Source organism: Pezoporus flaviventris, unplaced genomic scaffold, assembly GCF_033815535.1.
Source record: "Pezoporus flaviventris isolate CSIRO_AGI_PZ_B2104156 unplaced genomic scaffold, CSIRO_AGI_Pfla_v1 ptg000123l, whole genome shotgun sequence".
In the NCBI taxonomy this organism is placed as follows: Eukaryota; Metazoa; Chordata; class Aves; order Psittaciformes; family Psittacidae; genus Pezoporus; species Pezoporus flaviventris.
In genome coordinates, this window is record NW_026892671.1 from 939640 (window position 1) to 966172 (window position 26533).

At 47.7% G+C, this 26533-nt stretch overlaps 2 protein-coding genes across 2 annotated transcripts; one reads left to right on the forward strand and one right to left on the reverse strand.

Annotated features, from left to right (window-relative positions):
- Positions 1–5758: 5758 nt before the first annotated feature.
- On the reverse strand, positions 5759–6688 carry LOC133282446 (olfactory receptor 5AR1-like). Its single transcript, XM_061478447.1, has one exon. The coding sequence runs from the start codon at positions 6686–6688 to the stop codon at positions 5759–5761; it is 930 nt and encodes a 309-aa protein (XP_061334431.1).
- Positions 6689–14082: 7394 nt separating this feature from the next.
- On the forward strand, positions 14083–15009 carry LOC133282484 (olfactory receptor 5G9-like). The gene has a single exon (XM_061478475.1). It carries the CDS (start codon positions 14083–14085, stop codon positions 15007–15009), a length of 927 nt encoding a protein of 308 aa, XP_061334459.1.
- Positions 15010–26533: the final 11524 nt, after the last annotated feature.

Below are 26533 nucleotides of genomic sequence, written 5' to 3' on the forward strand. Positions count from 1 at the left end.
ATGCTCTTTGGCCCAAATATCTATAAGGTTATTCCGGAAATGAGTCCCATTGTCTGACTCAATTCTCTCTGGGGTGCCGTGTCGCCACAAAATCTGTTTCTCAAGGCCCAGGATGGTGTTCCGGGCAGTGGCATGGGGCACAGCGTATGTTTCCAGCCACCCGGTGGTTGCTTCCACCATGGTAAGCACATGGCGCTTGCCTTGGCGGGTTGGTGGCAGTGTGATATAGTCAATCTGCCAGGCCTCACCATACTTATACTTCAACCATCGTCCTCCATACCAAAGAGGCTTTAACCGCTTGGCTTGTTTAATTGCAGCACATGTTTCACACTCATGAATAACCTGGGCAATAGTGTCCATTGTTAAGTCCACCCCTCGATCACGGGCCCATCTATATGTTGCATCTCTGCCCTGATGGCCTGAAGTGTCATGGGCCCACCGGGCCAAAAATAATTCACCTTTATGTTGCCAATCTAAGTCCATCTGAGCCACTTCAATCTTAGCCGCTTTATCCATTTGTTGGTTGTTCTGGTGTTCCTCAGTGGCCCGACTCTTGGGTACATGGGCATCTACATGACGTACCTTCACCACCAGGTTCTGCACCCTGGCAGCAATATCTTTCCACAGTGCAGCAGCCCAGATGGGTTTACCTCTGCGTTGCCAGTTGCTCTGCTTCCATTGCTTCAACCACCCCCACAGGGCATTTGCCACCATCCATGAGTCAGTATAGAGATAAAGTACTGGCCACTTTTCTCGTTCAGCAATGTCCAGGGCCAGCTGGATGGCTTTCACCTCGGCAAACTGACTCGATTCACCCTCTCCTTCAGCAGTTTCTGCAACTTGTCGTCCAGGACTCCATACAGCTGCCTTCCATCTCCGATGCTTTCCCACAATACGGCAAGAGCCACCAGTAAACAAGGCATACTGCTTTTCACTTTCTGACAGTTTATTATATGGTGGGGCCTCTTCAGCACGCACCACCTCCTCCTCTGGTGACATTCCGAAATCTTTGCCCTCTGGCCAGTCCATGATGACGTCTAGAATGCCTGGACTACTGAGATTTCCTATTCGAGTTCGTTGTGTAATTAGTGCAGCCCATTTACTCCATGTAGCATCAGTTGCATGATGTGTAGAGGAGACCCTGCCTTTGAACATCCAGCCCAGCACGGGCAACCGGGGTGCCAGGAGGAGCTGTGCTTCAGTGCCAATCACTTCCGAAGCAGCTCGAACCCCTTCATAGGCTGCCAGTATCTCTTTCTCAGTTGGGGTATAGCTGGCCTCAGATCCTTTGTATCCCCGACTCCAAAAGCCGAGGGGTCGACCTCGAGTCTCCCCTGGAGCTTTCTGCCAGAGGCTCCAGGTAGGACCGTTCTCCCCAGCTGCAGTGTACAGTACATTTTTACATCTGGCCCGGTCCGGACTGGTCCAAGGGCTACTGCATGAACTATCTCGCGTTTAATTTGCTCAAAGGCTTGTTGCTGCTCAGGGCCCCATTTAAAATCATTCTTCTTCCGGGTCACATGATAGAGAGGGCTTACAATCGAACTGTAATTTGGGATGTGCATTCTCCAGAACCCCACTGCACCCAAGAAAGCTTACGTTTCTTTCTTATTAGTTGGTGGAGACATTGCTGTTATCCTGTTGATCACATCTGTGGGGATCTGTCTACGTCCATCTTGCCATTTTATTCCCAAAAACTGAATCTCCTGTGCAGGTCCCTTGACCTTACTCCGTTTTATGGCAAAACCGGCTTTCAGCAGGATTTGGATTATTTTCCTCCCTTTCTCAAAGACTTCTTCCGCTGTATCGCCCCACACAATAATGTCATCAATGTATTGCAGGTGTTCTGGAGCTTGCCCCTGTTCCAGTGCAGTCTGGATCAGTCCATGGCAAATGGTAGGGCTGTGTTTCCACCCCTGGGGCAGTCGGTTCCAAGTGAACTGGACACCCCTCCAAGTAAAAGCAAACTGTGGCCTGCACTCTGCTGCCAAAGGAATGGAGAAAAATGCATTGGCAATATCAATCGTGGCATACCACTTGGCTGCCTTTGACTCTAGTTCATACTGAAGTTCTAGCATGTCCGGTACGGCAGCACTCAATGGTGGTGTGACTTCATTCAGGCCACAATAGTCTACTGTTAGTCTCCATTCTCCATTAGACTTTCGCACTGGCCATATGGGGCTATTAAAGGGTGAGCGGGTCCTGCTGATCACCCCCTGACTCTCCAGTCTACGGATCAGCTGATGGATGGGAATCAGGGAGTCTCGGTTGGTGCGATATTGCCGCCGGTGCACTGTTGTGGTCGCAATTGGCACTTGTTGTTCTTCAACTTTCAGCAACCCCACAGCAGAGGGATCTTCTGAGAGAGCAGGCAAGGTGGACAGCTGCTCAATTTCCTCAGTCTCCAAAGCAGCAATACCAAAAGCCCACCGGTACCCTTTTGGGTCTTTGAAGTACCCTCTCTTGAGGTAGTCTATGCCGAGGATGCATGGAGCCTCTGGACCAGTCACAATAGGGTGCTTTTGCCACTCCCTCCCAGTCAGGCTGATTTCAGCCTCCAGCACAGTCAACTCTTGGGATCCTCCTGTTACTCCAGAAATATAGATGGGTTCCACCACTTGACAGCTTGATGGCATCAGGGTACACTGTGCACCAGTATCTACTAGAGCCTTATACTTGTGTGGGACTGATGTGCCAGGCCATCTGATCCACACAGTCCAATAAATGCGATTGTCCCCTACCTCCACCTGGCTGGAGGCAGGGCCCCTCTAATGGTCGTCACAGTGTTGGACACTTAAGTCGTGTTGAAAGGGATTATTCTTCATTATCACAGGAGCTGGAGTAAAATCAGCTCTTCCACTCCATCTGGGAAACTGCTCACCAGAGACTGAAGCCGTAGCTCTCATGGGACGATCAGTCTTGGCCCTTACTCCCCTCTTCAGTTCACTCACCCGTTCCTCCAAAGCTGAAGTAGGTTTTCCATCCCACTTTGTCATGTCTTCTCCGTCATCCAGCAGGTAAAACCATAGGGTACCCCGTGGCGTATACCTTCTGTATTTCCTCTCTTGAACAATAGGACGCCTTTTGTTAATAGCTGAGACGTGTGTTGGTACACGTGAGGAGCTGGATAAATCACATAGATCGTCCCTCAATTTTTCGAGGTCCTGGGACAGTTTTTTCACAGCTGAGATGATGGAAGTGGTGAGATTGTCTTCGAACTCTTGGAGTTTATGAACCATTTCATCCACTGTTAGTGGTACTATGTCATTCCAGGTCACTGTTGCCAATGAATGGGCATATGATGACGGTGCATTCCGTGTAAGTTTTCGCCACATGGGTCGTGTACATTCAACTTCATCTGGATCTATAGGTGTATCCCCGTTATTCGGCTTGATGTGATAGATCATCTCTACGATGGCTGATTCCCTCAGAGACTGGATGTCTTTGTCTATGGTAGTCCACTTGGCTGAATGACTCATAACATCGTCCTTGTATGGAAACCATTCTTTCAGAGCTGCCAAGAGCAGCCTCCAAAGACTGAGGGACTTTTTCCCTCTTGCAATTGCTTTGTCAATTCCCCCTTCTCTAGCAAGTGATACCAGCTGCTTGGCTTCTGTACCTTCTAGTTCGTGACCATCGGCCCCATTGTCCCAGCATCGGAGTAACCAGGTGATGATGTGCTCCCCTGGTTGACGGGTAAAATCTTTTCGCATATTCCGCAGCTCGGTTGAGGTCCGAGGTCGAGAAGTTACCTCTTCTTCTTCTTCTTCGTCATGTGATGATGACTCCTGATCAGATTCTGGACCGGGTGGTGAATTCATTGGTTCTTCATCTCGCTTCACCCTTTTTGCCTCCTTTTTGCTTGTTCTCTTGCGTACAGGGGCAACCGATATTGGTACGAATTGGTCCTCTGGTTTGGCTGCAGTGATTATCACTGTGGTTTGAGTAGCGACTGTACTTGTTGCTGGGGGTGGTGTAGCTACCGTGCTTGGAGCTGGGGTAACCGTGCTGTCTGTTGCAGTTGAAGTTTGAGCAGCTGCTGTACTTGCCACTGGGGTAGCTGCGCAGTTCATTGCAGCCAAAGTTTGAGTAGCGACTGTCGCTTTGCCCTCAGATCCGCCGACATTCTTTTCCTTTTGAAGGTGCTGGATAGTGTTGAACAAGGCCCTGTAAGCATAGGCCAAGCCCCAGCACGTTGCCGTGATTTGTCCATCTCTGGTATGGCCAGAATGACCACACACCTCATTTAAGTGTTTTACTAATTCTTCTGGATTTTGCAATTGTTCGGTAGTGAAATTCCAAAATACTGGAGGGGCCCACTGACCTAGATACTTGCCCATACTATCCCACACACCCTGCCACTCATGGCTGTCCAGCCTCTGGGAAAATCTCTCGGTCCTCCTACATCGTCGTTTGACCCCAGACAAGACCCAAACCTGAATCTGCTTAACTCTTGAAATCAGTAGTGGGCAAAACACACTCTGTATGCGTGTTAGCATGGTGATTCCCATCACCATCAGCAAACAAGTCTCAACAGCATTAAAATGCCATTCAAAAAATTCAAAACTCTCAAATGTAAATGGTCTAGGGGGACGACTAGGAGGGTAAAAGGATGTCTCCTTCACAGGTTGAGCACCTGAGAAGGAGAAAAAAGATGTGTAATTGCTAAGCACCTCCATCATATACCTCCCAAAATATAAAGGTGGTGACCACACTGGGAACATAAGCCAGATCAGTTTCATGATCAATGATTCTATTGTATTACAAGTCATTACCATAAAGTACAATGGGACAAAAACCATAGCCCAAGCCCCACACTTGAAAAACACTAATACAGCAAATACTGGATGGACGTAAGATACGATATACTGAAACTGTGAAATCAAGAGGAACAACCTTGAGAGCCAATAAATCAGCATTGTGACGAGTGACTATCAATCCAGACAGATCTGTTCTTATCTCAAGCCCTCGTGCCCCACGTTGGGTGCCAAAAAAGAACTGTCGTGGTTTAAACCCAGTCAGGTAACTTGTTCACTCACTCCCAGTGAGTGGTGCCGAGCTGACAACAATCGAGGTTCGTGTCCCCCCCCCCACCGGGGTTCTCCCCCACTCCCGGAGGAACGGGGAGGAGGATCGAAAGAGTGCAACTCCCACGGGTTGAGACAGGAACAGTCCAGCAACCAAAGTACACAAATCACCACCGCTACTATCAACTACAACAATGATAAGGGAAAATAACAAGGGAAGAGAATACGATACCACCGGCCAAGAAGACGAGTTCCACCCGGAAGCCCGTGTCCTTCCGGGTAACTCCCAGTCACCCCCCACCCCAGCCATGACGTGCTGTGGTATGGAATACCTCCTTGGCTAGCCTGGGTCAGGCACCCCATCTCTGCTTCCTCCCGGCTTCCCCTCCTCCCTGGCAGAGCATGAGCCTCACAAAGTCCTTGGTCAGGGTAAACATCACTTAGCAACAACTGAAAACATCGGCTTCACCAACACTGTTCTCAGGCTGGACCTCAAAACACAGCACTGCACCAGGTAGCACAAAGGAAAAAAAAAAAAAAAAAAAAAAACATGACTGCTACTGCTGAACCCAGGACAACAAGCCAGTCATAGGAAGAAAGACAGACTTGGAAATGGTTCCAAACCAGATCTTTAAGGTGAAGGAATAGGGTGGGGAAACAAAAGTCCTTGGTGTCAACTGAAGCTCTGGAGGCCTTTGTCACAAAACCAGCAGCTAAACATCCTGCCAAAGCTACTTCCAGCTGACAAAGTCCCTCAGGGCGTTCTTCACCTCCCTGTTCCTGAGGCTGTAGATCAGGGGGTTCAGCATGGGCACCACCAGCGAGTAGAACACAGCAAAGACCTTATCCGTGCTCAGGCTGCTGCCAGACCCTGGTCGGAAGTTCAGGGCGAGGATGGACCCGTGGAAGATGGTGACTCCAGCCAGGTGAGAGGTGCACGTGGAGAAGGCTTTGTACCGGCCCCGAGCAGAGCTGATCCTCGAGACAGCAGCGAGGATGAAGGCATAGGAGACCAGGACGGCCAAGATGGTCACCATCTCCACCAGCCCACCAAGGACAAATATCAGACACCTATTGACACGTGTGTCAGAGCAGGAGAGGGCCAGAACAGGCGTGATTTCACAGTAGAAGTGGTTGACCTTGGCTGGCTGGCATAAAGGTAGGCTGAAGGCAAACTCTGTGTGCACCCAGGAGTTCAGCAGGCCAAGCACATAGGAACTGGCCACCAGCAGCATGCAGAGCCGGTGGGACATGATGGCCGAGTACAGCAAAGGCTTGCAGATGGCCATGTAGCGGTCATACGCCATCGCAGCCAGGAGGAAGCACTCGGTGGTGCCAAAGGCTATGAAGAAGTAAAGCTGTGTTGCGCAGCCGATGACAGAGATTGTTTGCTTCTCCATCAGAAGGTTCATTAACATCCTCGGTGCCACCACCGATGAGTAGCAAGCATCGAGGAGAGATAAGTTGCTAAGGAAAAAGTACATGGGGGTCTGCAGCTGAGCGCTGCTCCTGATGAGCACAACCATGCCCAGGTTCCCCACCAGTGTGATGAAGTAAATGAGGAGGAACAGGATGAACAAAGGCGCTTGCAGTTGCGGGTTGTCCGTCAGTCCGACAAGAGTCAGCTCTGTCACTTGCTTGCTTTGGTTTTCCTCAGCCATCTTCTCCTAAAGCACTGTAAGCTGTATTCATAGAGCCATAATAAACAGTTAATGGAGACACTCAGCACCTAAAAAGCCCATCAATCCCCAGGGTTTGGATGGCAAACCCTCTCCTTATCAGAGATCTGCTTCATTTGCATCAACATTCATCAAAAAACAGTTTAGCAAAGCAATGAATGTTTTATTCTGGTAGCAGTCACTCTGCCAAGTGTTTCCTATTCCATTCATTCTAAAACACATCTCCATGGTATATATCACACTCCAGGGTAACCCTCCCAAGTTCTAACAAAGAAAGTGTAAAAGAAGGGGTTCAGTGCTTCCTGTAAAGAATTAGTGACATCAATAATGAAAATCTCACACTAGACCATGTCTTTTTAGAGGTGACACGGTCTAGTGTGAGATGTCCCTGCCCAAGCCTGAGAGGTTGGAACTAGCTGAACTTCAGGTGCTTTCCAACCCAAACCAGTCTGTGATTCTGTAATTCTAGGACTTAGAATCATAGAATCAACTGAGTTGGAAAAGACCTTTCAGATCATCAAATCCAACCTTTGAAGAAGAATAGAACGTTTGGCATTTTAGGAAGCCTTCCCCATAGAGGTTTTCCTTAAAGGTGATTTTGCTTGCACACTGTAGATGAAACAGGAAAAACCCATTTATTCCTCAGTAACTTTTCATCTGTTTTGCTATTTCAGGGTTATTCTTCTATTTGGTATATAGAAATGGTGAAGTGCCATCATGAGGGAGAAAAGAAACCATTAAAACCAAAAAATGGCACAACAAATCTTTTCCTTTTTATCAACTTTTCCTACACCTCCTCTTTCTAAAATCCATATTTAAGAGTTCTATGAAAATACACCATGGCATCCTGCCTTTTAATCACAGAATCAGGGAGGGATATGGAGCAGCCTCCACAGGGGTCCACAAGGAACCACTGTAACATAAACACTTGGAAGAGACCAAGAAAAAAGACAGGAAAACTGTTGGGAATAGCAGATCAATATTAGCCTAAGATCATGGAAAGCACTGTGCTGCTCATGGGGTGTGCGTCACTGTCAGCAAATCTCTGCAGTGCAATGAGCACAGCTTTCCCATCAGCAGTCACTGTAAAACTGGTATCAAAGAGCCTGGCTTATATTCAGAAAGGAAAATCAGATAAACCATTTATCCCTATGGAAGAAGCACATGGGGTTTAGCTCTATGTACAACCTGCAGCATGACAGAATTAATCAGGGTGGGATCACCGGCATTGCAGTGATAAAGGATTTATTATAACTGGTATTTTAGCTGCTATCTACTGCTATTAAAAAATAACCAAACCATTATAACTGGTTCAACACCCTTCACAAAATCCACGTGCTCTGTGATCTTCCTTCTTCTGGTGTTCTCTTGCTCTGCCATGAAATAAACAGTTCCTCATGGTCTGTCTAATAAAGATACAAATCAGAGCAATCAAATTCCTCTCCCTCATCTCTAAAGGATGAAACCATTCTCCTGCTATCCTGCTTCCTGCAAGGAATTATGCATTGTATTGCACAAGGAGACACTGGCACAGGGTGCCCAGAGAAGCTGTGGCTGCCCCATCCCTGGCAGTGTTCAGGGCCAGGTTGGACACAGGGGCTTGGAGCAAGCTGCTCCAGTGGAAGGGGTCCCTGCTCTTGGCAGGGGTTAGAACTGGATGAGCTTTAAGCACCCTTCCAACACAAACAATTCTGGGATTCTATGATACTATATAGCCCCTTAAAATTATAAACTACCTCCTAGCTCCAGCAATAAAACAAATCTGGATGTCCCCTTGTCCTTACCAGTGACAGCTTGGTTCTTCTTCCTTGCTTCACATTAAGTTACGACAGATGACGAGGACACTTATATGCTCTCTCTGTCCCCCCTGATGGTGTAATTGCTTTATAACCCTTCTCTCTAATCCACTGAGACCTCCGAGGTGCTTTGGCTGAGAAGTGTTTTGCAGAACTTCCTTTGGGAGAAGTGCAATTATTATTATATTACTCTGTCATACATATATGTGTGTGCATGGGGGGGTGCATAGATGGATGACAGAGGAATATGAAAATAAAATATAAAATAAATTAAAAAATGGAATAAAAAAATAAAATGATTAAGAATTAAAAATAATACAAATAAAATATAACTTTAAAATTAAACATAAAAAGCAAACAAAAATGTATATTAAAATAAATTAACTTAGCTAAAATAAAGAATAGACTAGAATAATAAATTGAAATAAAATAATATGAAATATTAAAATAAATAAAAACTAAACTGAAAACTAAACTAAACCAAACCAAATTGAAATAAAGCTGGTCTTCCTGCATGGATCCTTCTCCTTGGAGAGGGGCTTTGGACCAAGGCCTGTAGGGACAGGCCAAGGGGACAGGCTATAACCTGCCCGAGGGGAGACTGAGATGAGCTCTTAGGCAGAAGCTCTTCCCTGTGAGGGTGCTGAGGCGCTGGCACAGGGTGCCCAGAGAAGCTGTGGCTGCCCCATCCCTGGCAGTGTTCAAGGCCAGGTTGGACACAGGGGCTTGGAGCAAGCTGCTCCAGTGGAAGGGGTCCCTGCCCGTGGCAGGGGTTGGACCTCGATGAGCTTTAAGGTCCCTTCCAGCCCAAACCACTCTGGGATTCCAGGATTCATCTCGTGATCCTAGATATCCATATAAATACACACATGCACACAGATTTCCATTGCTGGGACACAAACAGGCATTTCTGGGCTGTGATTCATGTGATTTGCTTTAGAGACTGGAGTTACAGCAGAGTGAATTACACATAAAGGTGCCTGTTTCTTATGGGTGGGGAGAAATACCCACTCGTTGAAAGATTTACTTGAGCAAGAACATAGTTTATCCCAACTTTAAAGATGTTTACTTGTATTTTTTATCTGGGTTTGCTTCTTTAAGAGGGAGCCCTTCAGGATATCCACATCAATCTCCATTCTTTAACTTACTGGTGAATTACGTAAAAGGCCTACTTCTGAATCAGCTTCAAGAGCTGGGAAATCCAACACTGATGATTCAATCACTGCTGAAACAATGGATATTGACCAAACTTGTGATTAAGCTCTTTACATTTCCACACCGTCTGCAAAAGAGTAGCAAAGACAAGGCTCAAATTGCCCAAAGGCTTCCAGGTAAAGTAGCACCAACACTGACTGTGACATTTTCAAGCACAAAACACCTCCAGCTTAACCTGCAATTTCACTTGTAGGAACCAAGGTTTGGGTGGGAAAGCTTTATTTAAGAGTGCCACAAGCCTTATCATGAGAAAGTACAGTGGAACATTGTGTGATTGAGTTATTAACTGATTATATGATGTCCTGTGGTCCTTTGGGTCCATTCCATTCTCACCCAGGCTGGTAGGCACTGGGTTTCAGAGACACTCCAGAAGAAGAGGGTTTCTGGCTTTTCTTTTGAGTTCACCTCTGAACCTTGGCAACCTGGAAACCCATGCCCAGGAGAGTCCATGCTGTCTCTGTAGTGACTGAACAGAGCAATGTGATGAACAGGATGAATCAAGGTGTTTGGAGGAGCTGTTTGTGCTCATTGACCATTGGTGATGAATGAGGTTGGGCTTCATCTCACAGCTCAGCAATAACTAAAACACCCTGGACTTACTAACACCATTTCAGCACCAATCCAAACCATAGCCCCATAGTAACTACTATGAAGACAATATGCTCTATCCCAGGCCAAACCAGCACAGACATTGACTGCATTTTGGGTTTTCCTTAGGAAATGACAGGTACATTTGGAAAATAATTGCTGTTTTCTAAAATGAACCAACATGGAACAATTCCACTTGAAGAAACCCTTTTTCTGTTGACTTTCACTTCCTTTTGCAAAGCAAAGCAGAGCAGAAGTGTGGGCATTTTAAAGCTGAGAAGAACACAAAGTTTTCAGCAGACACAGTTCATAAGAAAGGAAATTTAAGGTGGCACAGTGATGATGGAGAAACCTGGAGGGTCCATGCAGCTCCTTCAGCAACTGGGATGAGTTTGGCTGCTCCTCCAGATGATGACTGAGGCCACGTTCATCTCCAAGCAGATCTTGAGAGTGGGTTTTAGCAGCCTTTCCTTAGAAGTTGCACTGAGGGTGATTTGCTGTTGCATCTTGCAAAGGCAGACAAGTGCCCTCTGTAGTTTCTATTGTTCAAGATGTATTTATACTCATTTCTGAGACCTTGGAAGTGTTCCAGTCCATGAAGGTTGACAACAAGCGAAATCCACCCAGAGCATCAATCTCTTCATCTCCAGGTGCACTAATAAAGCTCAGGAACAATATGCTGTAAATATGTGGATTTAAGGAGATGTCTTCCTCCTACTCCCACATTGAGGAGAGGGAGTGAGTGAATCATGTCTATTATTCTCATGATTATCATTCTATGATTATTATTCTATGATTAATAATCTATTCTAGGTTATTATTCTATGATTATTCTCATGACTTTATCAACTGGCTTTCCTAATGCTACTTAAACAGAATTTCAGCAACGCAAAGAGAGTTCCTGCAACCATTCCTACTCTCACAGTTGCCCCTTGTTATCATCTTCCTGTGAAACCCATTCCAAATGTTGATTTTTGCCTTTGCTGACTTGACTAAGACAGTAATTGTCCCCACACCAAGTTTTTATCATTTCCTTGGGGTTTTTGTTTCATTTTCCTATGAGCAGTGGTGAGAAGAGAAAGGAAACAGCAAGCACCTGAATTCAAATCAACAGGAGAACTGCAGTAGTACCTAAACAAAATTCTTTTGACTGATATCTGTCCAGTAGGTCCAAGTGTTGTGACACATATTACCCACCATACTGTGGTCTTGGTGTATGGATTCATGGAACACTTCCCTGTCTAATTTCTTCAAGAGATTTTAGTTTATGTAGCTGGAGATGTCGCTGTGTTAGTTTGTTTCATAGAATCCCAGACTGGTTTGGGTCAGAAAGAACCTTAAAGCTCATCCAGCTCCAACCCCTGCCACAGGCAGGTACACCTTCCACTAGAGCAGCTTGCTCCAAGCCCCTGTGTCCAACCTGCCCTTGAACACTGCCAGGGATGGGGCAGCCACAGCTTCTCTGGGCACCCTGTGCCAGTGCCTCAGCACCCTCACAGGGAAGAGCTTCTGCCTCAGAGCTCATCTCAGTCTCCCCTCGGGCAGGTTAAAGCCTTTCCCCTTGTTCTGTCCCTACAGGCCCTTGTCCAAAACTCCCCTTCAGCTTTCTCACACTCCCCCGTTAAGGTATTCAAAGCCCACAGTAAAGTCTCCCTGAAGCCTTTCCCCCTCTTGCTGCCCATTACAGTCCTTCTATCACACTCTCCATCTGATCCTTCCCATCTCCTTTCTTCCACTATCAGGCACCTCTCCCTCAAGCTCTCCTTTCTGTCTTAACTTCCCAGCACAATGGGTGGAAAAAGGTTAACACCACCATCAAGGAGAGCACAAGGACTGGGGCTGCCTCAGTCCCCAGGGATTTTAAGAAACGAAATCCCCAGGAAAGCCTTTCCAGGCAGATTAAGGATAGGAGGGTGACCAGGAGTAAGCGGAATGGATGTACCAAGGGTAAGTTAAGCCTGACCAACCTGAGTGCCTTGGGTGATGTGAACATTGATGTTTGCGTGGACAAGAAGTAGTGGACAGCATTTACCTCACTGTTAGCAAGGTCACCACGATATTCTGCTGGTTCTTTGAAGCCAAACTTGTAATCTAAGGTTTGAGTATAAGGAATTGAAGACGGGTGGAAAGCTGGTTCAGTGCCTGTGGTGCCTGACATTGCTGATGGATCCTGGCACCGGCTCTCATTGATAAGTTCCCCATTACCTCCCTGCCATGATAATGTCAACCACAGCCCTTGTGGACCTGTAACTGCCTCAGAAATGCTCCAAAAGTGGATGTGAAAGATGGAGTTGTTCTTTGGTTTCCTCTAAGGGAGCCCAAAGCCCTGTTGCTCGCCCAAGCTGAGGTCATCTCCTCTGGGTACACTTCTTCTCCAAACATAGCAGAACAGAGAAGAGATAATGACTTGCTTTGGGCTTTGTCATCTCCTGGGGCCCAAAGAGATTCACAGTCCCACATCCCCACATCACTTGAAATAGGAAGGAGGTTTGCTGATGCTGGTTCATTTCCAGGCTCCCTGCACAGCTCCAGGAACATTCATCTACACATCCATCTCTGAGAGCAACAGGAGGGCAGAAGAGACAGAGCTGAGATGTAAGTGAAGGATGGCATCTTTCAGCCCATTCTGAGTTCTCTGTGCAAGAACAGTGTGTGCTGAGACACCACCTCCTGTGGTTTTCTCTTGCCAACAAGCAGCAGCTCCTGTCTTCATCTCCTGCCCTACTGCAGGGTCCTGGGCTTCTTGATGATGCTCTGGGCTTCCCAGGGAGCTGCTTGTGCTGTGTGCTCCCCATGCTGCTGCTGAGAAGGCAGGTTTGGAGACCACCCTGCTGGAGAACACTCCCAGGAGGCTTCTTCTTACTGACCGCAAAGGGCTCCTGGATGAGCACTTCAGGCTTTCCTGTACAGGACATTCAGGGTGCTCCTCATTGCTGAGATGAGACAGATCTGAAAGAGGACTTTTTCCCTACAAAACAAAATATCAAGGACGGATTGCTGGGCTCTGGGGGTTGCCAGTTTGTATTGTAGTGTCGAGATTCAGGCTAAAGACCCAGGAAAAGGTTTTAGAGCAAACAAAGTGTGTCAGGAGGAGGGGGAAAACCAACCTAAACCTCTGTGTAAGAATGCATAGGTTAATAGTATGGTTTTGATTGATGGGAACTTAGAGCTGATCCAACTCCAGCCGCTAGCCATGGGCAGGGTCACCTTTCACTAGAGCAGACTGCTCCAATTCCCTGCAAACTGCACTTTACATAGTTCAGGAACTGATTACAATTTCTAATTAGGAAGAAGTCCCAGCAGAAAAGGAAGAAGTGGGTGGCTGGGAAACGCTGACGAAAGCATGAAGGATCAACTCTGCACTGTGAAAGCACCACATTTCTCTGTGTTCCAGGTGGAGCCGGATGGTCTCCAATCCCCAGGCGCAGCACTAATGCAGGCAATGACGTGCACCACTAAGGTAAAGTTACTCAGGTGAGTGGAACCTCACCTTTCCACAGAGGTCATTGCTCAACATCCAGGAGTGAGACAGAGGAGCAGGCACCGCGTTGTGCCATGGTGTTCAACTGCTTGAGCACCCCTTTGTTCTACCTGTGCTGGCACACGACTTTCACCAACCTGTTCCTCATTGAGCTGTGCCTGAACTCTCCCTTTCCATCCTGCAGGACTGTCTCTGAGCAGCTCCCACCACACAGAGGCTTTTCCACCTGGGACATCCCTGCCTCTTGGAGAAAAATCCTCCAGCCAGGAGCTCACACACAAAGCACCATCCAGCCCATGGCACAAAGCAATTGCACCCAAGTGACCGAGTTCAGCCTGGCGGGCTTCACAGAGGACCCGGTGACTCAGGTCTACTTGTTCCTGCTCTTCCTGCTCACCTACCTTGTCACCATTGTGGTCAACCTGGGCATCATCATCTTAATCAGGGCCAGCCCCCACCTCCACTCCCCCATGTATTATTTCCTGAGCAACCTGGCCTTTGTAGACCTCTGTTCTTCTACCATCATCACCCCCAGGATGTTGGTTGACTTGATGTCAGAGAAGAAGAGCATTGCGTACGTTGGGTGCGTGGTTCAGGTCTTCCTCCTTGATTTCTTTGGGGTAACTGAATGCTTCCTGCTGGCTTCAATGGCCTATGACCGTTACATGGCCATTTGCCATCCCCTGCTGTACCCCCTTGTCATGTCCCCAAAGTGCTGTTTCCAGCTGCTGACTGGCTCGTACCTCATGGGGCTGACCAATGGTGTGGGACAGACCATCAGCATGTCCACCCTGTCCTTCTGCAGCTCCAGCACCATCGACCTCTTCTTCTGTGACATTTCCCCTCTCATCTCGCTCTCCACCTCTGACACCACCCTCAGCCACATCATCCTGACCACTGCAGCATCTCTCTTTGGTGTGTCCAGCAGCCTGGTTATCCTGCTCTCCTACGTGGCCATCATCGCCACCATCCTGAGCATCAATTCAGCTGAGGGCAAGCGCAAAGCCTTCTCCACCTGCACCTCCCACCTCACCACTGTCAGCATCTTCTATGGGGCATGCTTTTTTATGTATTTATTCCACAGCTCAGACAGCTCAAGAGCAGCAGATAAATGGGCTGTGGTGATCTACACTGTGGTGACTCCCATGCTGAACCCCTTGATCTACAGCCTGAGGAATAAGGAGGTGAAGGAGGCTTTGAGGAAGCTCACAAAAATAAAATGATCTTAATTGTTGTAAGTTTAGGACCAGATGGAATGGATGTACTGGGGGAGATGCTCTGGTTTTGGTTAAGTATGAACAACATTTTGGTGTTTTCTGCAAACAGAGTTACATGATGCACAGGTTGATGTGATTGAGAATACAATTAATTTCATTCTCCAAATTTTGATAATTATATTTAGCAGTTAATTTCACCTAATTGGTTTATTAGTCATTTATTTCACCTAATCAAGACACAGGTAGACAACTACAAGCGTGAGGTTCTCTTCATCTTAGGATAAGGGGGACCTTATTGCTCTCTATGCCTGCCTGACAGGAGGATGGAGCCAGGAGAGGACTGTTCTCTGCTTCAGGGAACAAGGGATGGGACAAGAGGAAACGGCCTCAAGCTGCACCAGGGCAGGTTTAGATGGAGCTGAGGAACAATTCCTGCCCCAGAGGGTGCTCAGGCATTGGAACAGGCTGCCAAGGGCAGGGCTGCAGGCACCGGTTCTGCAGGTGTTCACACACCCCATAGAGAAGGCCCTCAGTGCCATGGGTTAGGGGTGGCCTTGGCAGTGCTGGGGAACGATTGAACTTGATGAGCTTAAAGCTCTTTTCCTTTTTGCTCTCCCTTTTGCTTGGCAAATGAGAATAAACAGAGAGTGAATTCTACCGTTCCACTGGACCAAACTCCATTTCTAGACAGTGTTGTTAAATTCATTGAGGGCCTTAAGAAAAGGACAAAAGCACCTTTTGCAAGAGAAATGGAGATGAGAGCAGGTAAGTGTGATGCCATGCAGGCAGTATTATTAGGTTTTGATGCACAAACCTCATTCAATGATTTCCAGCACCATTCACCTCATTTCATTTCAGACAGCGAAGAATTTAAGTGAAATATGGTACTTGTGTGACCTCTGTTATGAATGAAGTTGCTTTGAAAGTGTTTTAAGATGTAATAGTGATGAATCCCCACCAAAGGGCAGAAACTATCAAGGAATCCCCATCCACTGTTCCCCACCTTTGCTTTTGAGCTCCCTGTTGGCAGCAATAGAAGCCATCATCTCCATGGCAGCCTGATCACAACAGAGCACAGGAGCTGTGGTGTTGCTCATCAGCCTTCAGACCTCCTACGTGGCAGCCCATGGCAGCCTGGAGCAATGGCATTGCCTGTCCTGATGTCTCTCCTGTTGCTTTCCTGCACAGAGAGCTGATTGGTGATGGGCAAACATTGCATACCTAATCCACTTCAAAATACTTCAATGTGTGCATTACCTCAGCCCATAGAGCTGCAGCCTCTGCCAGGACCATGGTGAAACCCGGAGCCATGGCTGAGCCTTAGGGCTATCCTAGACACACATAACAACCTAGGCTGGAGGGAGAAGCTCCATGGCTGGATTCAGTTCAGTCAGGATCAAAGTGGTTTGCTCATTTCTTAACAACACACAACTCCCAGGCACTCAGGGTCAATCAGCTGAATCCTGCTTTGTTCCCAAATCTTCCTGATAATTCCCTGGTTATTATTTAACCCAGCCAACGGTTGTTTTCCTGCTGAGCCTTGGGGACAACCAGGGGCAGAGGTTTCACACCCTCCCTGGCCCCTATGCCAGTGTTTGACTGCTCTTACAGTGGGGTTTTCTAACTCCCTCTGTTTCTAACTGGAATTTCCCATGCTGCAAATTCACAATAGGAAATCTGAGATTTACCCTCATCTGCACGATAAAGCACATGGAGAACTTGCTGGTGGCATCAAGTCAAAAAGAATAAGACACCATTAATTCTTGCATGAATCCTTTCTCTGTCCCTGAAATCGTCGAATTATGGAATGGGTTGGGATGAAGGGACCTTAAAGCTCCTCCAGCTCCAACCCCTGCCACGGGCAGGGACCCCTTCCACTAGAGCAGCTTGCTCCAAGCCCCTGTGTCCAACCTGGCCTTGAACACTGCCAGGGATGGGGCAGCCACAGCTTCTCTGGGCACCCTGTGACAGCACCTCAGCACCCTCACAGGGAAGAGCTTCTGCCCAAGAGCTCGTATTAGCTGAGGCGAGCACTGACTCACGGGGGGGGGGGAGCCAGGAGGGGCGGCACCAGCCCTGAGGGGTTAAAAACCTGTCCCAGGGAGCGCGGCGAACAGAGCGGGTCGGGGCAGTTCATGTGGGCAGGCAAGCGGGACGGTGAGCACTCGTCGTGTGAGCAGGGCCCGGTCCGGGAGCTCTGCTCTGGCTGCCCCGGCGATGGCTCCGTAGGCACCCAGACAGAGCCGATGAGAGGGGAGGCTGCAATGCAGAGCTCGGGGTGCAGAGAGTGCCTGCACCGGTCTGGTGAGGGGAGGGTGCGCAATGGGCAGGGCTGCACCCGGTGCTCCCTGGTAGAGGTCCTCCTGCAGCAGGGGCTGAGCTGCGGGATGCTGTTAATAGGCTGCAAGATGTCAGGGAAGCTGAGAGGAAGCAGGAATGCTTGCTCCACCCCCAAACTGTGCAGGGGCCTCAAGCTTCACCTCTACCTCATGAAGGCAAGAAGGAGGCCGTTAACCTGGGAAGTTGGGAATTAGTGACAAAAAGAAACAACAAAAAAAAGGAGGAAAAGAACAACCAAAAGCAAGGGGCTTCCCCCTAAATCTGTTGTCCCCATGCAGAACTGCTTTGCTGTCCTGCAGGGGGCTAATGACAAAGAAACAGCTGGCTGATGCACTGGTAAAGAAGATCTCTACTGGTGCTGCCAGGAAAAAGTAGCGGGTCATAGTAGTAGGGGACTCTAAACTGAAAGGGACAGAAGCACTCGTCTGTCGGCCTGACCCCATCTCAAGGGAGGTGTGTTGCCTACCAGGGGCATGGATCAGGGATGTGGCAGAGAGGCTGCCTGCTCTAGTAAGTCCCATGGACTATTACCCACTCCTGGTGATACATGTGAGTGCTAGGGATATAGATAGTAGTAGCCTGGGGAGCATAAAGAAGGACTACAGAGCCCTGGGGGAGGTGATGAGGGGCTCTGGAGCTCAGATAGTCTTTTTGTCAATTCCCCACGATGCAGGGGAGGACGTTAAAAAAGCTAGGAGGATTAGCCAGGTTAATAACTGGTTAAAAGGGTGTTGTCATAGTCAGGGGTTTGGGTGCCTTGAACACGGGACCCAGGTTTGTAGGCCAGGTCTAGTGGGGGCTGGTGGAGCTGGTCTAAAAGGAAAGAGCAGTTTTGGTAGGCTTGCCAGACTGGTCAAGGAGGCTTTAAACTAGATGTGTTGGGGGAGGGGGGCATCAATACATCCCATCACACCCAGTCAGTGTCCAGCACCTATAATAAATGCTTGGAGCAATGTAGAGATATCCCAGCTGCTCCAGCCAATGAGCCGGCTTCATTTGGAGCTCGGCTCAGATGCCTCTATAGAAATGCCTGTAGCATGGGGAACAAACAAGAGGAATTAGAGACGTGTGCACGTCTACGAGGGTATGATATAATAGGCATCACAGAAACATGGTGCGATGGCTCCTGTGACTGGAGTGTTGGAATGGAAGGTTACAGGCTCTTTAGGAAGGACAGGCCTGGCAGGCGGGGAGGGGGAGTTGCCCTTTATGTTAGGGATAGGCTGGAGGGTATGGAACTCTGTCTGGGGACAGGTGAGCAGTCCACAGAGAGTTTGTGGGTCAGGGTTAAAGGGAATATAGCTATGGGAGACATTACTGTGGGGATCTGTTACAGACCACCTGATCAAGGAGAACCTGTGGATGAAGCACTCTATAGACAGATAGGAAAATCTTCACACTCACAGGCCCTTGTTCTCATGGGTGACTTCAACCACCCTGACATCTGTTGGGAGGACAGTACGGCCCGGCACAAGCACTCCAAGAGGTTCCTCGATTGTGTAGAAGACAACTTCCTTCTGCAAGTAATAGAGGAGCTGACAAGGAGAGGTGCCGTGCTTGACCTCGTGCTCACCAACAGGGAAGGGCTCATTGGAAATGTGACGCTCCAGGGCAGCCTTGGATGCAGCAATCATGAGATGCTCCAATTTGAGATCCACAGGACAGTGAGCAGTGAGAAGAGCGTGCAGCAAGTTCACTGCTCTGGACTTCAAAAGAGCAGACTTTGGCCTCTTCAGGAACCTGTTTCGGAAGGTTCCATGGGATCCAGCCCTAGAGGGCAGAGGGGCCCAAGACTCTTGGTTGATATTCAAGGATCACCTGCTGCAAGCTCAGGAGTGTTGCATCCCAACCAGAGGGAAGTGCAGCAGGAGGGCCAGGAGACCTCCTTGGATGGATAAGGAGCTGCTGAGGAAAATTCAATTGAAAAAAGAGGCTTCTAATAAGTGGAAGCAAGGACAGGTGACATGGGAAGAGTACAGGGATATTGTTCGAGAAGCTAGGGACCAGGTTAGGAAAGCTAAGGCCCAGTTAGAATTAAACTTGGCTTGGCTAGGGGTATTAAGGAAAACAGGAAGGGATTCTACAAGTACATAGCAAATAAAAAACAGACAAGGGAGAATGTAGGCTCCCTCAGGAATCTCTCGGGAAAACTAGCAACATAGGACTTGGAGAAGGCTGAGGTTCTGAATGACTTCTTTGCCTCACTCTTCACTGGCAAAGGCTCTGACCACACCACCCAAGTCTTGGAAGGCAGATGCAGGGACTGTGCGAATGAAGACTTTGCGCCCACTGTAGGAGAGGATCTGCTTCGAGACCATCTTAAAAATCTGAATGTGCACATGTACATGGGTACCAATGTAATCCATCTGTGGGTCCTGAAGGAGCTGGCAAATGAAGTTGTGAAGCCACTGGCCATCATATTTGAGAAATCATGGCAGTCAGGGGAAGTTCCCGATGACTGGAAAAAGGGAAATATAACCCCCATTTTCAAGAAGGGGAAAATGGATGACCCGGGGAATTAGAGAGCAGTCAGTCTCACCTCTGTGAGCCTGGCAAAATCTTGGAGCAGATTCTCCTGGCAGGCATGCTAAGGGACATGAAAATCAACAAGGTGCTTGGTGACAGCCAGCATGGCTTCACTGAGGGGAAATCCTGCCTGATTTGGTGGCCATCTGTGATGGGGCTACAGAACTGATGGACAGGGGTAGAGCAGTTGATGTCGTCTTGTGTAAAGTGTTCGACACTGTCCCACATGACATCCTTGTCTCTAAACTGGAGAGACATCGATTTGATGGATGGACCACTCAGTGGATAAAGAACTGGCTGGATGGCCACACACAAGGGGTTGTGGTCAATGGCTCAAAGTCCGGCTGGAGACCAGTAACGAGTGGTGTCCCTCAGGGATCGGTGTTGGGACCGGTCTTGTTCAACATCTTCGTCGCTGACATGGACACTGGGATTGAGTGCGCCCTCAGCAAGTTTGCTGATGACACCAAGCTGTGTGGTTCGGGTGATACGCTGGAGGGAAGGAATGCCATCCAGAGAGACCTTTACAAGCTTGTGAGGTGGGCTGATGCCAACCTCGTGAAGTTTAATCGTGCCAAGTGTGAGGTCCTACACCTGGGTCGGAGCAATCCCAGGCACAGCTACAGGTTGGGCAGAGAAGAGATTCAGAGCAGCCCTGTGGAGAAGGACTTGGGGGTGTTGGTTGATGAGAAAATGAACATGAGGCGGATTCAGTGTGCGCTTGCAGCCCAGAAAGTCAACCGTATCCTGGGCTGCATGAAAAGGAACGTGACCAGCAGGTCGAAGGGGGTGATCCTGCCCCTCTATGCTTGTGCCCCTCTGCTCTTGTGAGACTTCACCTAGAGTACTGTGTTCAGTTCTGCTGTCCTCGACATAAAAAGGACATGGAACTGTTGGAACAAGTCCAGAGGAGGCCACGAGGATGATCAGGGGACTGGAGCATCTCCCGTATGAAGTTACGCTGAGAAAGTTGGGTCTGTAAAGCCTGGAGAAGAGAAGGCTGCGTGGAGACCTCAGAGCAGCCTTCCAGTATCTGAACGGGGGCCTATAGGGATGCTGGGGAGGGACTCTTCATTAGGGACTGTAGTGATGGGACAAGGGGTAATGGGTTAAAACTGAAACAGGGGAAGTTTAGGTTGGATCTAAGGAAGAAATTCTTTCCTGTGAGGGTGGTGAGGCACTGGGATGGGTTGCCCAGGGAGATTGTGAATGTTCCATCCCTGGCAGTGTTCAAGACCAGGTTGGACAGAGACTTGGGTGATATGGTTTAGTGTGAGGTGTCCCTGCCCATGGCAGGGGGTTGGAACTGGATGATGTTAAGGTCCTTTCCAACCCTAGTGATTCTATGATTCTGTGTTTCTATGAGGATTTGTCCCAGAGGCTGTGAAGCCTCCACCCATGGACATGTTCAGAAGCTGCCTGAATGAGGCCAGGAGCAACCTGATGTGACCATGACTAGTCACTGATGTGACTATGAACAGCAGGCCATAGTTATTGGTCACAAAGGACATCTAGGAGGTCGCTGTTCCTATGACTGGCAAATTATACACATAAACATATATGTATATGTCTGTATATATATAAAAACACAATATTAAATGCATCCTAAACTATATATTTATATATAACACAATATATTCTTGTCTTAAATGTGAAACTAACACACACGAGACTGATTTTCCTAGCCTCAGTTTAGTTGAGGTCTCAGTGATTCATAGGGTGGGGAGGGCGCAGCTGCTATGGGCTTTTCCCAGGACGGATGGAAACCCAAGATCTAAATGGATGAACTGATCTTTTAATGCAGTTATGGAGCAATGGGATATTGTGCATGAGCCAAGTGAGTGAAATGCAAATTCTTCAACAGGTCTGTGTTTGGAACCAGGCTGCTGAGTTAAATCACATTCAAATTGGGCTTTGCCACCTCTTTTCAGGCAGCTGTAGAACTTCACCCTTTCATTTTCCTCCTCAAGTTCTGCCTTTCTCAAAGCCTTTAAGAGAAGCTCTAAGGAGTTTTCTAATTTATACCCACAGTGGTGTGTTAAAAACAAAGGCAAGAATGTTATCAGTAGAGTTTGCCGCAGGAGAGTTGCACTTTGGTTTGAGGCAATGGGGGTTAAAGAAACCCAAAGCAAACATGCAAACAAACCAGGACCCTGAAACAGCAGGAAAATCGAAGGTAATGAAAAAACCCAACCAAAAGTCTTTATTTCCTATGCAAGAAGTCATTCCTGGCACAAATTGCAGCTCCCCCATATCTTGGTTGCTATAAAGTCGCAATGCCACCAGGGAAAACAGTCACCACAGGGTTTCCCCACACACCCAAAACTTCCCTATTTCTTTAGCAGCTCATCACTCAAAGGTGAGAGATGTCCCTGATCCAACTGTGTTAACAAGCTCCTCTGGGAATGGATTTGGAGCTGATGGGCTGATAGGAAGGAGAAGGCTTGGCTGAGTCCTGGATGGGGATTTTCCACCTGTGGTCACTTGAGCTGTGGCATCACCAGTGGGAAAAACACTCTTTAATCCAGGAGAAAATAACCCAAACAGGGATGTGACCCTGGCCAGCACTGAGAAATAAATATTCTTTTTTTATAATTTATTCTTTATTTATACTTTATTCTTTATCTGTTCTCTTTTATTCTTTATTTATTCTTATTCTTTCGTAAAGTTACCAGCCTGAAGCTGACTCTTACTGTTTCCAGTAAGACAGTATCCACATATGCTTGCTCTTTAGATGTCCATTTCCCCTTCAAAACTACATTTCATCTACTTCTGAACAAAATCCATTCCTTTTCCTGTGTGATTTTTGTTTCTTCTTGGTACCATTGCTCTCTGTGGTCACCTCCAAGAGGTGCAAAATGGTCACAGGAGTCCCTTTAGGTATCAAAAGGCAGAAGATCTGAATTACTGTCTAGAAACTCATGAATCAGGATTTCTTATACCACACCACCATCTATTGGACGTTGCTGGAATAGTCACTCCTTTCATTTAAGATAAAACCACCTTTTTCTTACGTGCTGGGAAGCTTTGGGTAGCCAAGTGGCTTGTTCTCAGAAAACTGAGAAATAATAGATAAATAAACTAAGGCCATCATGTTGCCTCTACAGTTGGCTGATCCTATGTAGACAGTTTATTTCCTGACCCTGTTAAGGCAATGTCAGATGGTTTAACAGCTTCAAAGTCCTCTCACATTTAGAAATGATGCTTTAAACCCCACTTTTCCTAATGCAGTTTTTGGCTGAGGCTTCAGGTTGTATGAAATGTAGATTATTGTAGAATCATAGAGTGGTTTGGGTTGGAAAGGACCTTGGTTCCAACCCCCTGCCATGGTCAGGGACACCACACACTAGACCATGTCACCCAAGACTCTGTGTCCAACTTGACCTAGAACATAACCAGGGATGGGGCAGCCACAGCTTCTCTGGGCACCCTGTGCCAGCGCCTCAGCACCCTCATAGGGAAGAGCTTCTTTGTTATCTGTAACCTGAACTCCCCCTGTTTCAGTTTGAACCCATCACCCCTTGTCCTGTCACTCCAGTCCCTGATGAAGAGTCCCTCTCCAGCATCCTTGTAACCCCCTTCAGACACTGGAAGCTGCTCGGAGGTCTCCACACAGCTTCTTTTCTCCAGGCTGAACAGCCCCAATGTTCTCAGCCTGGCTCCATATGGGAGGTGCTCCATCCCCTGATCATCCTCGTGGCCTCCTCTGCACTTTATCCATGTCCTTCTGATGTTGAGGATATCAAATTCACTCTGCCTTTTAAATTTTTTTTTTTCATTAAACAGCCTGTGCTATCCATACACAATTTGAAGTGCTAATTCCTGGTGTTTTAAATGATTCCTTTCTCCATCTAGATCCTTCCTCTAGATCCACAGATCCCTCTCAGAAAGTATCCCCATTGCACATCTTTACTCCTGACAAAGCCATCCCAGATTTCATAATGAAAGCAAACGAAAACACATCAGATCTCAAACCAGGTAAGGTCTCAACCTTTATCCCATGGAGATGAAGGATTTAATTCCTTGTTGTTGATATATGTAAATCACACCCATCACCACCTAAATAATCCCTGGGGAGCAGCTGGGCTCTCTGATGCTGAATTAAATGGGTGAGGATGCCTATACAGTAACCAAGTTCCTGGGCTACTGGTAGATCCATCCTGGTAACCTGCATGGGGTAGGAAACCCACCTTTTGTTACAGAACATTAAGTGCTAGGCAGGAATAACCAGGGTCATTCCCTACTAGGGCTTTCTGGGAGTAAAGAGGTGACTTCTGTCCTTTCCTGGAAGGCCCTGCAGCCCCCTCTCATCTTTGGGAGCACAGTAATGGAAGCATTTCTGATTGAAAAGTAAAGGCAGCTGCATCAAAATGAAAAGGAAGTTGTGCTTTTATATTTTCATTCTAAGTAGCAGCATGAACTGAGATAAAGGAGAGCTGGATTTCCCCTACACTGAGGGTTGAACGCTTCTAAGAGTGCTTCCCAAGAGGTAGTCTTGTTTTTGAATACAGATATGACACACTACATACTGCTATGTACTAAAAAACTACCTTTGGGGACTTTTGAAGGATGGATAAAACTCTTAAAGGCAACAATTTTGGGCTGATATTGTTCAAATAAGACCTTCTGGTGCCATTAATTTTAAAACCTGTTGGGTGTATCCTGACCTGGCTCTTGGGAGCCCTTTGGGCTGACCCTTGCCTGGTCTGACAGCTCCCTGGTGCTTAATGTGTAATCCCCTGACTTGTTTTACCCCTGGCTCTGTGAATACCACAAAGGACAAGGCTCTGGAAGGACGGGTAGATGCTGCATGGGAGAAGACAGAGCAGCATTACCCTTCTAGCTGGAGCCTGGAGAAGCTGGGAGTATTAAAACTCATTTCAAGTGGATCTGAGAGCAACGAGAAAGAAATCCCTGATATGAAAACCCTGCTTTGTCCTGTGGCATCCACAGGATCCACAGGCCTTGTAGCAAACCTTACCTCCTCTGCTTTATTTCAGGGCAGCAGAAACTATCACCTTGAGGAATCAGAGGGATGCTGGTGCTATGAGCATGGGGCTCTTTTGTTTCATATTTTGAACGATCCTTTTCTTCACTCATTAGACAGTTTGTGCTGTAAGACTCTCGAAAGAGCAGCTAACCAAACAGTGTGTTATAACTTCATATATCTGCCACCTTCCCCTTGTTCCTGTACTGAGATCTTGAGGATAACATCCACTATGATGGCTTTGGACTGCCAGAGGGAAATTGAGATGAGCTCTTAGGCAGAAGCTCTTCCCTGTGAGGGTGCTGAGGTGCTGGCACAGGGTGCCCAGAGAAGCTGTGGCTGCCCAATTCCTGGCAGTGTTCAAGGCCAGGTTGGACACAGGGGCTTGGAGCAAGCTGCTGTAGTGGAAGGGGTCCCTGCTTGTGGCAGGGGTTGGAGCTGGAGGAGCTTTAAGGTCTCTTCCAACACAAATAACTCTGGGATTCTATGGTTCCATGAGAGCAAGCTAACTGCTACCTAACCAGGAGGTTATGCTACAAGGTTTTGCTTGCCTGTAGGATCATAACAGCATCTGGACGTTCTCCTATCCATAATGTCAAGAGTTACATCTTGGATAACACTAGCAGCAGTCTGCTTGTTGAGTCCTAGGGCAGCTTGTTGAAAGCTTGTCCAAAAAGCAAGATCTTACCAAATCGGAGTAGGAAAGCCACAAATGGAGGTCCTTTCCCCAGGAATACAGGGATAAATATTCAGTTAACTCTTCAGCAGAGTGTGGACCCACAACCTGCATGGATAATATCTAAACAAAGGCGGCAAGGTATGGGTTTTCAGTTTAATTTGTCTCCATTCCAGTGAGTGTGCTCAAGCTGCAGGGAGGTGTGATTGGTGGGGGAAGCTGTCGTGTATAGCACAAGCTGCAGCCTTAGACACATCCCAGGTTTCATATCTGCGCCTTGGATCACTTCAGACCAAGCACTTGGTTTGTCAAGCAAGAAAAAGCGAGGGTGAGCCTTTGTTAATTGTGAGCTTCAGGTCAATTGTCCCCTGGCAGGAGATGTGTGTGTCTGGGCAGGTGGATGCTGCCTCAGGGGGAGGATTGAGCCCCAGACCCAAACAGTTGGATTTTCATTACTTGGGTCACATTTTCCAGCTCCGTGGTGATGTTTCAGGAGCTGCTTTGCCTCCAGCATCTCTATGTGAGCAGTGAAAAGCAGCTCTACATCCCCATTAATAACACCAGGAGACCACACGTGTTGCTCACAGGACATCTGAACTGAGGAGTCTGGCTCTGGAGGGGGAGCTCACCCCTTCAGCAAAAGGTCATCAAATAATGATGACTCTTAAGCATGGCTCTGCTTGTCAGATACCAGCCACGCACACTCCTGCTTTGCTCTCTGGTGTAACTCTCTCAAGTGATGATTAATGTTAGGCAGGAAAAATCAATGAGGATTTATTCTACCTGTCGTAAGCTGTGATATTAGGAGCTGCTGATTTCTCCCAGGCAGAATTTATGTTTGATCAAGCCTGAATGTATCTTTTGTCTCCAAGTTAGGCATTGTGTCTAAAGCAAAGTGGGGTGAGAAATCTGCACCATCCTACCCTAAGGAAAGCCACATTTGCTCTCAAAGAGCTCCTCCTGGGTCACAGAGAACAGCTATTTATTCCTCATGTGCTTAC

Coding starts and splice junctions, on each gene's coding strand:
- LOC133282446 (XM_061478447.1), bottom strand. CDS start 6,688: ATGGCTGAGGAAAACCAAAGCAAGCAAGTGACAGAGCTGACTCTTGTC.
- LOC133282484 (XM_061478475.1), top strand. CDS start 14,083: ATGGCACAAAGCAATTGCACCCAAGTGACCGAGTTCAGCCTGGCGGGC.